The sequence below is a fragment of the Gorilla gorilla genome, chromosome 11, assembly GCF_029281585.2.
Source record: "Gorilla gorilla gorilla isolate KB3781 chromosome 11, NHGRI_mGorGor1-v2.1_pri, whole genome shotgun sequence".
NCBI classification, from domain to species: domain Eukaryota; kingdom Metazoa; phylum Chordata; class Mammalia; order Primates; family Hominidae; genus Gorilla; species Gorilla gorilla.
The window spans coordinates 81987065-82002839 of NC_073235.2; the positions used below are offsets into that span (position 1 = coordinate 81987065).

General features: G+C 35.9%; 1 protein-coding gene across 5 annotated transcripts in view; it reads right to left on the reverse strand.

Annotated features, from left to right (window-relative positions):
- Positions 1-15775, reverse strand: part of ZNF385B (zinc finger protein 385B) — a 417184-nt gene that overhangs the window by 76941 nt on the left and 324468 nt on the right. For 3 of the 5 annotated variants that reach the window (XM_031008822.3, XM_055380325.2, XM_019022644.3), the window contains one exon: positions 2220-2258. The exons of the other annotated variants lie outside the window; for them this stretch is intronic. In XM_031008822.3, coding sequence (XP_030864682.1) covers positions 2220-2258 — 39 coding nt within the window. The remainder of the gene's footprint in view (positions 1-2219; positions 2259-15775) is intronic. 5 annotated transcript variants of the gene reach the window in all.

The following is a 15775-nucleotide window of genomic DNA, read 5'->3' on the forward strand; positions in this document are numbered from 1 at the left end:
ACTGTTTTGCAAAGTTAAAAAACAAGAGCATTTTATTGAGATAGTTTCTGATCTCAGGCTCTGAAAAATACTTCCCATCTGGTGATATGTGAACTACATGGGATTAAACTATATGAATATTCCCTAAATACCAGTTTTATGCATGCTATTTTCATTATTTTTTGCCATATTCATACACTAATAGTTTTCTTTAAATCAAATTGAAGTACACTTAAACAATAAATCATAGAAATAATGTACACTTTCCTATTACTCCTTTCAAAAAATATATTGAAATTAACATCAAAATTAAAACTTTCCTCAAAGTGAATCCACATATCCTAGCTGTTTCCATGCCCAAACATAGAAAGACAAAAGATACATTTATGAATATCTAGTTTCAAGTTCTTAGTAGACTATTATATCTACTGACATCTCCAAAAAAATCTTTGAAAATAAATATTCCCATTAAGTTTTAAAAATTGTTAGCTGCCTACATAATTTTTTACATAACTCCTAATACAGTTTTTTTTGTTGTTTTGTTTTTGTTTTTGTTTTTGTTTTCAGGCAGAGTCTTGCTCTGTGGCCCAGGCTGGAGTGTAGTGGTGCGATATCAGCTCACTGAAACCTCTGCTTCCTGAGTTCAAGCAATTCTCCTGTCTCAGCCTCCTGAGTAGCTGGGATTATAGGCACCCACCACCGCACCTGGCCAGTTTTTTTTTTTTATTTTTTTTTTATTTTTAGTAGAGACCGGGTTTCGTCATGTTGGCCAGGCTGGTCTCAAACTCCTGACCTCAGGCGATCCGCCTGACTTGGCCTCCCAAAGTGCTGGGATTACAGGCGTGAGCCATCGTGCCCAGCCCCTAATAGTTTTATTCTGCTCAAATCTCACATTTGCACCACATTGGCCTGAAAATATGCCTTTGTGTCCCCAAGGCTGAGAGCTCTCCATCCTGAAAGGTAAGTTGAGACTGAGCACTCCAAATAGAAAGGTAGGCAAGTTTCCATCCATCTGCTCTCTAAAAAGCACCAGATTAAGAAGGTTCCTTCATGAAACTCTCCTCAGAATTGGCTCCTCCAGTTTATATATGTAATCCTAATTTTTCTCATAAAATCAACTAAATAAGCACAGCCCTTTTACACTTTCTTTGCTACTTGTCATTAACTTTTTCTGCCTTTTCATCCTTTGGATAACTTATCACTAATTGTATCAAGATTGTACCCCCATCTGTCTCACTTGGAACAGATTTCCTTTATTTTCCTCTTGATTCTGTATTTCCTTAAGGTTTCTGGAAAAGATTCACTTTTTCTTCTAGTCTAAATCTCTTCTTCTGCTGTTTATTATTAAATTCTATAGTTATATTTTTATATTTAAATGTCATTTTGGGGGACATGATTTAGATGATTTAGTTGAATAGAGACTTTAATTGGAATAAAAAAGAATGCCCCACTTGTCACTTTATCTGATTTTGAAACAGACACTGTCAAGCTAATGTTTTGAGTATTTGCCCTCTGATGCAATAACTACAAATACTCGAGTCATTTCAATGGGATCCAAATGTGACAGTAATGAAGAGGGCTTTCAGATACCTTTTTAAAAAGTATAAAGTGGTAAAATTCTCAATTTTTGTTCTCAGCATTAGTACAATGCTCTAAAAGCTAGATAAAATAACTATGATGTTAATTTATGTTAACTTAAATTTTTTCCTTTGCTAGTGCAATACCAGTTCTCTGTAGTCATAATGAGATGCATGTTTCTAAATCGATGATAATTCTTTTATTCTATCACCAAGTTTCAGGATGAATAAAAAGTTCAGGATTAATAAAAACATTATCATAAATCTTAAAATGTGATAAATGCAAGTAAGTCATTTTAGTACAGTCAAAACTATGTTTCTATATCACAATGATTTCATGTGTAGACTACTCAAAAATTACTGGAGGTACTGCAACTACATAACAAATTCTCATTTTTAAAGATTCATTTGGCATTTTATAGACATTTGACTGTTAAAAATGAACAAGTACTTTCAAAAATATTTCTTAAATGTTTATATCTTTTACATTAACAAATGTCTTATTAAGTAGTCATATTAAATTAGCTCATGTTAGTTCACATTGTGCAAAAAAAGCTGTCTATGGATTGAGAAAAGTATAATTCATTAGGAAATAATACTAAAGATGCTTTTTTAAAGAAAAAAATACCCTATCACATAGATCTAGCTACCAATATTCCTTACCTGGCAAAATTTATTGGTCCCAAATAAGCCTCTTCTTTTCTAAAAAAGTAAAAGTTAGAAGCAGTCATCTGGAATTTTGAGGCTAGGAAGCACAATTACATGAAAATTTAAAGAACCCATTTTCCTTGCTTTTCTTTGAGTAAAAAGCCTGAGACACCAACTAAAAGCCAGCAAAAGTTAACACTTGCCACTTTTTCTAATGAAAATCATGCAGAAATGAAAAGCAAGACCTATTAGTGCAATTAAGTGGTAGGTAATAAAAGTGAAAGATGAGGTTGCAGCTGTTACCAGGAATTGAGGAGGTAATTGGAGGCCATGTACAGACAAATTAACAATTATATTGTAGTACTTATAAAACAAATTAATGAAGCTGGCCTTATATCATCTATCATATTTTCAATATCAAAATAAGAACAATTTTTTTTTTTTTTTGGTGTCTTCAAGATTACAGGGACCACAAATCTGTGTGCGTTTTTTTCTTAAAAGAGCATTACTTTCTCTGGGTAAACCAAAAAGTAATTTACATCTCCACAGTGTAAAAAGTCGTATAAAAATATGCAGCTGCAAGTGAAACCTAGACACAGGGAAAATAAACACACTGCAGCACTTCACTAAAGGTAGGATGAATCTAAGATGGGGGCTGTGTGCTCAAGCAACTTGACATAATACTAGATTATATTTAGACTCTAGAAAATTTTGCTACATGGAACTTTAGGCAGAGAAAATAGAATTATAAACTTGTTCAACTATCCCAGTACTTTTCAAGAGGCATGAAATTTGAGTTCTATTCTTATAAGAGTCTTAAAAGGATTTAACTAGCCATCAGGTAACACTGGGATGGGAACTGGGCATCACCCCCATTACGAAACAAAAAGACCACTCGAGAATTGTACAGGACTTTCTTTTATCTATACTATTTATTTTATTCTCAGAGACTTATTGTGTTGCTCAGTCTGGAGAGCAGTGGCGTGACTGAAGCCTTAAACTCATAGGATCAAATGGTCCTCTCACTTCAGCCTCCCAAGTAGCTAGGACTACAGGCATGTGCCACTGTGCCCAGCTAAGTTTTTAAAAAAATTTTTATTTATTTATTATAGGGACAGGGTCTCACTATGTTGCCCAGGCTGGTCTTGAACTTCTGGCCTCATGCGATCCTCCTGCCTTAGCCTTTCAAAGTGCTGGGATTACCGACGTGAGCCACCTTGCCCAGCCCATACTATTTGTAAAGATGGGGAAATCTTACCTTAAACTTAACGAACTATTTTAACCAATGTTCTAAAAAGCATTTGGTAAGCATTTATTACTACTTATCCAGTATAGTAGGCCCTGGTAGCTCTTCTATTAAACAGAAATAGAAACCAGTTTCTTTACTTTTAAAATTTAAAGTCGGCCGGGCACGGTGGCTGACGCCTGCAATCCCAGCACTTTGGGAGGCTGAGGCCGGCGGATCACGAGGTCAGGAGACAGCGACAATCCTGGCTAACAAGGTGAAACCCCGTCTCTACTAAAAATAAAAAAAATTAGCCAGGCGTGGTGGCGGGCGCCTGTAGTCCCAGCTACTCGGGAGGCTGAGGCAGGAGAATGACGTGAACCTGGGAGGCAGAGCTTGCAGTGAGCCGAGATGGTGCCACTGCACTCCAGCCTGGGTGACAGAGCGAGACTCCGTCTCAAAAAAAAAAAAAAAAAAAAAAAAAAAAAATTAAAGTCAGCCATCGAGCAAATATTTCTAGATGTCCAATATGTTTTAGATGCTGTCTTAGACTGGATAGGAAAATGAGTAAAACACAAAAAAGGGCATAATTTAAAAAGTTAAAAAGTGAAAAAGGTAGTACAAACTCTACTCAATTGGAGGCTGGGAAAAGAAGTTGCCATTAAGCAAAACAATGAGGCATGAGAGGCACAAAAAGGTCTGTCTCCTCTTCCCCCACCCATACTTTGGGGTTTTTTTTCCCTCTGACAGTGATATCCATGTGTTATTCTCCCAGGGGTATTTTCTTTTTCTTTTTTCTAGCTGTGTAATAACAATAATAAACATCATTGTAAGAGGAGCTTTGATTTACTGAGGTTTGCCGGGAACTATACTAAGGAATTACCTCCTGTAGTCTCCATCATCACTCGAGGCAGACATGATTATTATCCTCCTTTAACAAACAAGGAATCAAAGGCTTTGAGAGGTTCAATAATGAATCACCCTCAAGTTCATAGGTCAGCATTCAAACACAGGTAGGACTCTCCCCCAGCATTGTTCCCTGCTAAAGAAACACTGCAAGAATCATGAGTGTATTGCATCGCACTGCTAAAGGGTATGGGTTTGGAGAAGAATGGATAAGACTTCCTGGAACTTCTGCAGTCTGGAAGGTTGCTGCCTACACAAACCTAAGGTGCTTAAGGAAAAGTTTTCTGGAAAAGCGAGTCTAGGTTTTCTCTTTCTGACCTATTTGTCATATTCTTAGGATAAGCCCATTACTTCCTGTGCAACTTCAGGAAAGCCATAAATAAAAATTTGGGCTGTCCTGTCCTCTTTCCTCATTTTAACTGTTGGGTTTGCACACAGAAAAAAAAAGTCCTGGGAATATTTAGAGATTACGTGTTTGCAAATGGCAGTCATCATTTGCACCTGTCCTTGATTTGCTGCTAAGCAGACCGCGGCTACAAACCCTTGTGACTTTGGGCCTTCTGGAAGTTTGGCTAAGTATCAACTTTTAAACTGTGATATTGTGGTATTACAGTCTCCATCATCACATGAGGCAGACATGATTATTATCAGTATCGTTATCATTATTACAGTAGTACAAAGAGAATAACTATTTTTTATCCCTTCCTTCTTGAATATCAGCCTTATGGTAAAGGATGTGACCACAGGGTCTCAACAGAACTTCAAATATTAATGAAACAACATGTTTAAGTGATAGCTGTGTCGCTGAAGAGCAATATTTCTCTAAAGTTACTTTAAAATGGGTTTTGTCTTTCATATTTAAAGACTCTGACCATATGCCTTTATGTTGATATTTTACTTTTTAAAAATCCTTGAAAACTTCAATAGAAAGAAAACAGACACAGCAATAACAAAGATAATTTTTTTCTCTTAAAGATCAAGAAATACAAATGATTGCATATTGTTGGCAACACTAGTCTAACCACAGATTTTTTTTTTTTTTTTTTTTTACACAGTGTCTCTTCTGTCACCCAGGCTGGAGTGCAGTGGCTCAGTCTGGGTCACTGCAACTTCTGCCTCTTGGGCTCAAGTGATTCTCCCAACTCAGCCTTCTGGGTAGCTGGGATTCCAGGTATGTGCCACCATACCCAGCTAATTTTTTGTAGAGACAGGGTTTCACCATGTTGCCCAGGCTGGAACTATAGAACTTTGTACTATTTTGGATTTCAATTCAGAAGGCTCATTAAAAATACACCACATGGCCAGGCGCGGTGGCTCACGCCTATAATCCCAGCACTTTGGGATGCTGAGGCAGGCGGATCACCTCAGGTCAGGAGTTCAAGACCAGCCTGACCAACATGGAGAAACCCTGTCTCTACTAAAAAAAAAAAAAAATACAGAATTAGCCAGGCATGGTGGCACATGCCTGCAATCCCAGCTACTCGGGAAGCTGAGGCAGGAGAATCGCTTGAACCCAGGAGGCGGAGGTTGCAGTGAGCCAAGATTGCACCATTGCACTCCAACCTGGGCAACAAGAGCGAAACTCTGTCTCAAGAAAAAAAAAAGAAAGAAAGAAAGAAAAAAAAATACAGCAAATAGAACATTACACAGGGAGTGCATGCACCATGGGATCTGCATGTTTGCATCTGGAGTGTGTAAAAGCTGAGGCTTGCCTTGCTGACACTGCTTCTCCTACCCAGAGCACCCTGAGAAGGGTCCACCTGAATGCTATCAGTTCTGCTGAAAGGAAGATGAATGGCATGTCACTCTCTCCACAAAGTGTTTATTAAACCAAGGGTCAAATGTTTGGGGAGATGGTTTCCTCAAGAATCCCCAGCTCTTTGCTGAAACCACATATTGGTTGTGGCTTGCAACAACATTAACTGGGCCCCTCTTTCACTGGGATACAACTACCCAAGCAGAAAGTTAACCAGTCATTCAGAACTGTTATAAAGGCAATAACAACACAACACATACTTCAGAAACTAATAGACAGGTTACATTACATCCAAGTCCTAGAGCCAGTGGAGCTTCATTACTATTGCTACTACTACTATTTTATCAAAATGTTGCAGGCTTTTAAGTATTTTGAGGCTGGTTGACTATCGGCAACATCTAATAGCTGCTGAAATTAAGCAGGACCCCAGGATTTCAGTTTTTCCCAATTTTCTAGGGCTTCCTTAATGGCAGTATATATTCCCGATAGAAAACACAAGGGAGTCAGCCTAGAGATGAGGCAGCCTATCAGAGTAGAGTACAGAATAGCATTTCATTTTTTTCCTCTGTTTTCTAAAATATGAATTTAGAAAGCTTGATATATTTCACTCTAATTCCATATTGTTAGGTCTCCTTTGAAAAGCTCTGGGATTCACCAAACAATAGTTGTATATTCCATTGACAGAAAGAATGACTAAAGTCAAGAAAAAAAAATCCTGTGATGTATCTTGAAGATCTGTTTTGAAAAGAAGACTGAACTCTGTATTTTCTGGTCATTTTTTTTTTTGGAGAAATTTCATCTTCATTTTATTTTGGGGTTTCTGTCATAAAATAATGTCCTTTTTCTAGATGACTCTGGTTGTAAGAAGTGCAACTCTTTCAGAGGTAAGGGTTTCATATCAACTTTAAATATTCAGTTCTCTCCTTAGGAATTTTTGCTCCTTTTCAACATATTACACATTTATAAATGTATGACTTCCAATTTGTTTATATATTTACTATATTTTTCTTGAAATTTTATTCACATAATAAAAGTTTATTAAGTACCTATTGTACATTGTTTTAGGAGCTGGACATACAGTGGAGAATAGGCTTTCAAATATCCAACATGCTAGTTGGGAAGACCCAGACCCAAATCTCTAACATAATAAACAAGGTATTTTCAGAGGGTTGTAAGTAGCATTGAAAAATAAAATAAAATAGAAGAATGGGAAAGACACAATATTTTACCATAAAAAATTTTTAAAAACACATTTTTGTTTCCTTGATACCCACTGTAATTCAGATACTTTTACATGTAAAGTCATACCAAATATGCAAAAAAACAAAACAAAACAAAAAAACACTCTTCCGTGATTTAGAGAAGTTGATACAGAATCCAGACTCATACAAGTGGTAAAACCTGTAGACTAAGAGACACGCTCCTCAGCTTCCAACACAGTCTGTCAGTCTGTGAGATGTCTGCAGAGGATTTTTTTCAACTACCAAGTAGCAAGACAACAACTGATCTCAGAGCTACCACCATCATCATAATCCCAAGAAGAAAGGTAAACTAAAGTAATCTGCATTTTGAAAGTTCTCTAAGGATGAGTACTAAGTACTAGACACCTTTCATCTGGAGACCTTCCTAACAGGTTTCTGTACAGTGTGGTTGGCCTGGAACTTGGTGAGTGAATAGCAAAATGATCATGAGTTACTTCTTTTGTCTTTAAAATAAATACATATGTTGTCTAAGAGCTAACAGTTTTGTGTGAGGATATTACAACAAAATAATGTTTTTCATCTTTTATACTTTTAGAAACATAAGGAGTTACCAAATGGTAAAAGTAAAAAAGCTAAAAGCAAATGAATTGGTGATTTCACCATCTCCTTCTCTTTAGTGGAAACCTAGTAATGCTTTCGACAGATAATTTTTAAACTGTTCTGAGTAGAAAAAAAAATTCTTAAGTTCTTCTTCAGACAATAGTTACTTTGTTAATAGGAGATGCCGTAAGGTTAGGCCTGGGTACCTGACTGGAGCTGAATGTCTAACTCTCACAGTAGATCCTTGTGTGTAACAAATATGGTCAGTCCAAATGTTAAAATGTTCCATTTTCCTGGCTAGCTCTACATGCCTGGTGACTTTCCATGCTGCGGGGATCAAGAGTGATGCAGCAAAGCTGTAGTTATGCTGCTGGGTAATTTAAGAAGCCACTTCAAAGAGCTTTTCAAAAAGTTCAGTTTAACAAATAAGACTTTCAGTTTATTTCTGAAATGGGTATGGGACTTAATTAAATGTTTACTTATACCTCATAGTCACTAACACACAACACCCAGCAATGTTTTTGGCGTTGATGTTCCTATTTGAGTTTTAAATGAGTAAACTAAATAACTGAAATTCTATCGCATAGGTGTTCATATGCAGGTTTTAAATGCACACTGAAAGGTCTGGTTGGTTAATGTGATTTATTAAAGAAGCCCAGACCACCCTCAACCCCAAATGCAACTGCTGTTTTCAATGTAGGGAAAAAGAATTAAGGTAATGAGCCGAATTATGTCTTCTAAGAAAACTCTGTGCTTTTGTTTGTTTCCATTCTTGAATAAGCAAATGCTTAGATATGACTGGAAATCATTAGGGGAGACAGGTATTTTTCCATCAGGATGCTAAGAAAGTTCTTGATAGGGTTTTCATTTTATCTTCAAGATTTGATGTTCCTAATTTTTGGTCAAAGTATACATAAGATTTTAAAGATCTGTAACATCTTTCAAAGATCATGCATAACAAAAAGTTCATATGATATTAGTAGATGCCCTTTTGAAAAAAATATGAGAAAATTATAGGTGTTTCAAGCAAAATGAAAAACTACCTGGAAATCTTTCAGGGAATTAATAAGAATTTACCTCTGTTGTGAATTTTAGTAGCCTAGAAGAAGAAATAAAATGATGATAAGTGCTATCAATATGTTTTGTATGTGGAGAAGTTACTGTCCTCAAAGTACTTATACTTTATACTTCTCAGTGAGATATATTCATATTTAAACAGCAACAACGAATAGCTCAAGACTTATATAATTGACAATAAACTCTATCACCCAAAGATAAATACGAACAAAACTGGTTATAGTATACTATTCTGAGTGATAGGAACAGAAACTAGATTCACCAAGATAATCTAAATAAAATGGGTTGGGTGTTTCCTTATTTAGTATTGTATCTCCTTCGGGTGAAATGAAATGAGAAATATTTCAGGAATACAGACTAAAAAATAATTTTTCAGTAGATGTGTAAAATGTGAAATAGAGATTCATTTGAGTGTAGGTCATGAGAAATGGTTATTCCATAGCACATGTGAAGAGAGATCCATCCCAAAGTTTGGAAGGACAGGCCAAATATCTGAGCTAAAAGACAGTAAACAGTTTTTGGCCTTTTGTTTTCTTTTTAAATAGTGACTTGAAAACAATCCCCAAAATTGTCCTCAAATTAAATTTCCATAACATAAAATTCAGTGCCAAAAATAAATGTGAGAAATATCTTTTTATAAAATAGGATTCTTTATTTTTTAGGAGAGGAAAAAAAAGTATACGAGTAACTGAAGAATACTTGCTGATACTTATAGATGTAGTTTAAAAAAACACTGGTGCTAAATCTCCAAATCCAAATAAGGATACAATTGCTTGTTTTTTGGTAAACGAGCTCAAAAATATGTTACAAGGGCTTTCTAAGAGACTAGAGGAATAATAAACTTTCTCGATCTAAAAATCAATACATCTCCTGAACAGCCACATGCATTAACTGACATCCTTTCAAAACCATTCTGTCAAAGCTAAGTTTGAAAGGCTGTTCAGTAACTAATCAGATATATCCTGATGCTGAGGTCCATGACACAAATTAAAAAGGTGGAACATGAAAAGAAAACTCCTCCAGGCAGGAAGAAGTGCAAAAGAGAAACCTGGACCTTTGAATATATTTCTGTTCGAATATATTTCTTCATTTTGCAAAGCTAAGTGGAAATGAAGCATTTTTCCCCATAATGGGGGCCAACACATTTCTTACCCTTTCACTAAGAAGAAATATGACAATTGAGCACTAGTAAAGCTCTAGACAAATTAACAAATGTGCAGTGTTCTAATCTTAAATATTTTGGGCTCTTAATTCCACATGCCACATAACCATTACACAGTGGTAAAATGTCAGGGATCATCTACATTTTCAAACTTCAAGAAAAACATTGTTTTCGTTTAAGCCCCAGAACCTCCCCACCCACCCAAACAAAATCCTAACTGGAAACTCAATAGAATAAAACTCAGTTTTTAGAAACTGAGTTCTGGTGAAAGCAGATAGATCAGGCCCCAGATCTACCAGCCTGATTTTAGTCTTTCTCGCTTGAAAATGAAGAAAGATTTGGAGAATTTTAGCGACTTGTTTGAGCCTCCTCAGGTAACACCTGAACCCAGATCTCCTTCTATGTTTGCCAGATTTAGCAAGTAATAATATAAGATGTCCAGTTAAAGTGGAATTTTAGGGGTAAACAGCAAATAATTTAAAAAAGTATGTGCCAAACATTGCATGGCACATACTGACATTAAAAATGATTTGTTTGCTGTTTATCTAAAACTCCTCTTTAGTCTGGGTGCAGTGGCTCATGCCTGTAATCCCAGCACTTTGGGAGACCGAGGTGGGAGGATCACCTGAGGTCAGGAGTTCGAGATCAGCCTGGCCAACATGGCAAAACCCCATCTCTACTAAAAATACAAAAATTAGCTGGGTGTGGTGGTGGGCACCTGTAATCCCAGCTACTGGGGAGGCTGAGGCAGGAGAATCGCTTGAACCTGGGAGGTTCAAGTGCAGTGAGCCGAGATCATGCCACTGCACTCCAGCCTGGGTGACAGAGTAAGACTCCATCTTAAAAATAAATAAATAAATAGAAATATATAAATAAATATCCTTTTTAACTGGGTATCCTATAGTTAGATCTGTTTCCCCTTCCCTGATTCCCACCCAAGGATGTCACAGTGATATCAGTGTTGATTCTACTGCTTCTCCTCCTCACAAGCTCACTTTGTCACACTTAACATTTTAGGGCTTTAGCTAGGAAAGTGGTCCTTGAGTGGTTCTGTGGAAAGTTGATAGCAAAAATATTTTATGGCTTCTGTTCATCTTGCTATTGCCCTTTTGTATAAATAGGTATGTGTACACATAATAGCTCTTCTTAGTGGAAAACATTTTTGGTTTAAATTTGTCTCTGCATTTATAGTGTACAAAATATACAATAGTTGTAAAGTAAAATAAAGACCTTTAATAGAGTGCTTCACTCTGCTTTCTGCAGTGATAATTGCTTTATCGAATAAGGCTCTGTTAATGGTTCAGCTTGACATTCAACATTTGTCCATTTGATTTATAATTATTCTCACGTGATTGCAAGGAGGCTATGGTTAAAACCAAAAGTAGTTTAAATTGAACTGTCTTTTCTTCTGAATTTGTAAGGAAATGTAGTTACTTCCAGGCAAAACTATTTCATTTACCAAATTTATTTCAAATATACGCAAAGCCCTCTCTGCCTCTATATGTTCTGAATAGACTAACACATATGTAAGAGAAAAATAAATACAGCAAATGAAATCACCAAGTTAAAAACACATCCAGTTTGCTTATATGTTGGCCATGGATACTGCATCAAGAATTCCTAATCAAACAATGAAGAGAAACCTACATGAACCACGTAGCAAGTTGTCATGAAACATGTCAAGTGTCTCAGTAACATTCACAAAAAGGCTGTTAAGAGGCAAAAATCATTTGTATTTACAATCTATCCACTCCTTATAAAGATTTTCAGAAATGTTTCTGAATTATTCTGCTTTCTTTCCTGAAATTCAGTCTAGCAGGATGCTTTGCCCTTCAAAGTCTTCATGAAACTCATCTGAAATTTTTATTCACCTTTCTGCCTCCCCACAACCTGTAATACTAATTATAATCAGACAAATACCTACACCTGACAACACAAGACGCTGATATGCCACTTTATTAAAAAGATTTTGTATAATTAGTCCAGAATCACCAAATTTCTGCCTCACAATAGAACAATATCACAATGTCAGTTGTTGGCAGTTATCAAACCACTACAGTTCCATTGGCCCTCCCAAAGCTGAGGTTAAAAGCTGGCCTCTGGAAATCAATCATGCTCTCGGCAGAGGATATTTCAGTGATATGAGAGCTGAAATGGAGACTGTAATCTTTTGTGATTACCCTGGAGGCTGAAGCAAATGTAAAAGGGAGTCTATGAATTGCTGATAATTTCCTGTGATGACCGACTCCAGGAAATTCTGACATTACCCTTGCACTGTAACAAAATGAAGGTTCCCCAGATGCATAGCTTCAAAGAACTCTACATCTGGGTGTCACAATGCTTCTTTAGAAGCTACTCATCCATTAAAGCGGCCAGGCCTGTGAGGCAGCAGCACTCTCTGAAAACAATGGAAGGTCTGATTGCACGAGAAGTAATGAGCTCTATGCTACAGGCTGTCTTTCTACATAGTTCTTTTCTGAGGGAACTGATGTAAGATGTATCAGTTTTACTCCCCCCACCACCTCAGAAGTCTAAAGACTGGTAGATTTATCTGCTGTTCTAACAGCTGTAGAGCTATGAATATCTTAGTCTGTGTAATTTAAAATTTTTTATTTAGGCTGATATTTGCATTCTGAGAAAAAATATTTTTTATGCATATGTACATACCCTTGAGGTCTATATAATACTTTGGGATAGAATCTAAGACTACTAATCTTTTTTGAGTAGGCAGCGAACTTACAATTAGACGCCATGCTCGGAGCACAGGTTAAGCGTGTCCTTTTCATGTGATTGGCAATTTAAATTCAGGAAAACAGGTGTGTGGGAGGGGGAGGAGTGGGTAGGGTAAAGGGAGATGTGTAACAGTCAAAGTTCAAGGGATTTTTGGAATAAATTTCTATTATCAATACATGAAGGATAATTTGATATATTGATTATTATGACTTAGTTTAAAATGTGTTTTAAATTGCCGTTTTAACCTAGTTGCAATTTGATTAATGAATAACATGGGAATAAGGGGTCTATATTTGGAAGTCAACAGTATTTTAAAAATATAGCAAGAAACATTATGTCTTACTATTCTGTGACAATGTATCATAGGTACACAGCTCTCAGGTTCAAAATGGCATGTAGCCTTTGAAACCTAAATATCACTGGAGGTAAATAGGGAAAAATAGAATCCATTCAAACTGGTTGTGCTTATTCCCAACCTCCACTTAATATATTCTCTTCCAATCCCTGCTCCAAATTCAGCTGCAGCACCTCTGTACTGTTTCCAGGCAGTCAAGTGACTGTGATCTTTAAGTATGTTCTAGCATTATCTCATTCAGCTAACATAAAATGAGCACCTGCTAAGTACCAGGAATAACTATTTTAAACCGGAGTGTTAAGTTCTTAAACTCAAGGTCTTAGCCATATATATGTCTTTAGCATCTACCTTAATTAGGATTGCTCTAATGTACACAGCCAGCCCAAGTGATAAATATAAAACTTGGTTTATTTGAGGTAATTAGGAAAAAGAGATAAAAGGGATAGAAATATTAATTAAACTATCAATATTGTAAGAATAGAGCTTTGCTGTTTTAAGTATCCTTTCGTAAACATAATCTCATTTGATATTTATAGGTATTTTAAGTTATTAGAAATAGCATGGGATATGTTATATACTTATAATTTTTTCACAGCCTCTCATTAAATTCCAAAATTTTTCTAAATATTCAGTCATATACCTTCAATTTCTCATAAATATAATAAACTCAAATCTTCATGATGTAAAAATAGGAAGGTATTACATCATGAAAATGAGGAAAACTGGCACAAAGTGACTTTCTTGAGATCAAAGACTATGAGTCTAGACACAAGTCTTCTAACTCCTAGTCCGGTGCTTTTTTTCCCTATACAATGAAGTGAATCACCTACCTTGTTCTCCCCTTTATTCTGGTTTCTGCTTCCCTGGACAGCATGAACAGAGGCAAGCCCAGGTAGGATGGTCAGAAGTTTACTTTAGAACAAAATAAGTAGAGTTACTTTTCTGAGGTCCCAAAGAACTCTCCAAATGGCTTTTTGGAGAAGGTAGGATATAGTTGATGAATGAGTGACTGACTAAATAAATAAATGCTACTACTTCCTTCAAAAGGTAAGTGCTTCAAAAATGTACCATGTGATAGCAGTCATTCATAATCATTTTAGCATCTAACAGCTTCAGCTCATTTTATGAAATGTAGATATTTATGGATTTGATCACACTATAATGGCAATGGACCATCTTATATAGAGAAGTTTGGGTCTACCTGGGAAAAACACAGAAATTAAGTAGGCCCAGACATGTGTTTTGAGAATTTCATTCTATGTACCTCTAATTATGTGTAAATCATAAGCCTGTGAAAAATATCAGGTATATTTTCTATAATACCACTCAGATCATTAGTTGGCTCAAGAAACTGTATTCACAATAAGAGAAAACAAGTACAGGCTGACAAGATGAATCTATCTCCTGAATCGAATACACTGCAAAGGAGAATTTTCAACTTGACTTTAGAAGCCATGGGAATTATTGGGTACTTAAAAAAATATTTCGCACATGAATAACCTGAGAGAAGTACACATATTTAAGTTCAAGATATAGTATGGTGGAGACCAGCTTTTGCTTTTCTGACATTTAGATTTTTTGTTTTTCCTTTTCAGTGGTAGGGCTCTCTACTAGAATAAATGAGAAGACTCAATTCTATTCTTCAATCTTCTGATTTGCAAAAAGGGCACAACAATGACATATGTAATCTATTTCATATGTGGGTACATTAAAAGAATCAATATAAAACGTCTTTGAAATATGCTGAATCCCTCTGATACTAGAATTTCATGAAAATGGTATCATTTATATGATTTGTGTCTTTCAAAAATTTCAAGTATCAGAACATAAAAAGGAAGGTAAACCTAAAATGAAAGCAAATCTGTAAAAAGTGTTTTTTCAAGATTCCTACTGAGCTCTACAAAGATGTTGAAACTTCGCAGATTGCTAAACAGCACTACAATTCATCTTTAGCACCCTCAAAAGCAACTATAAAAGTAAAGGAACCAGAATATTCCATAGCATGTCTCTCCAACCCCCAAGGGATGTGAGACTTAATTCTAAACACAAAAATCTAGAAGGTGGAAGTAAAAACAGATCTGCGTTGTTGGATGGGTTCGCAAGCTTTTGATAAAAGTTTTTCAGAGGCCACTATCATTGATTAAAGTTTATAGAGCAACTAATTTAGAAATACATTTTCTGAGCTGGTGGGAATGTTTTATACAATAATATTTTGCTACTTTTTTGTATTTATTAGGCTTGCCTACCGTACCACAGAGACATAAAGTTTTGGTCACTGAGAGAAGCTAAGAATTTTTCTCTTAAAATTTTCCTGTTTCCTCTTCTTCTTTTAATTCTTTTTTTTAATTATCTGGAGATTTGTTAAGAATATTAGTGTAGAATAAGATAAAAATTTTTAAGAAGAGGGCCCAACATAGACACTTTTTCCAAGTTGACTATACTCTTGAAAAATGCTGACCTGGGACAGCGCCAAGACTAAAGACTTGTCTTGCCAGAAAATCTGATGTCCCCTCCAAGTACACATAATCCTTGAAACTCTAGCACTGAAGATGAGG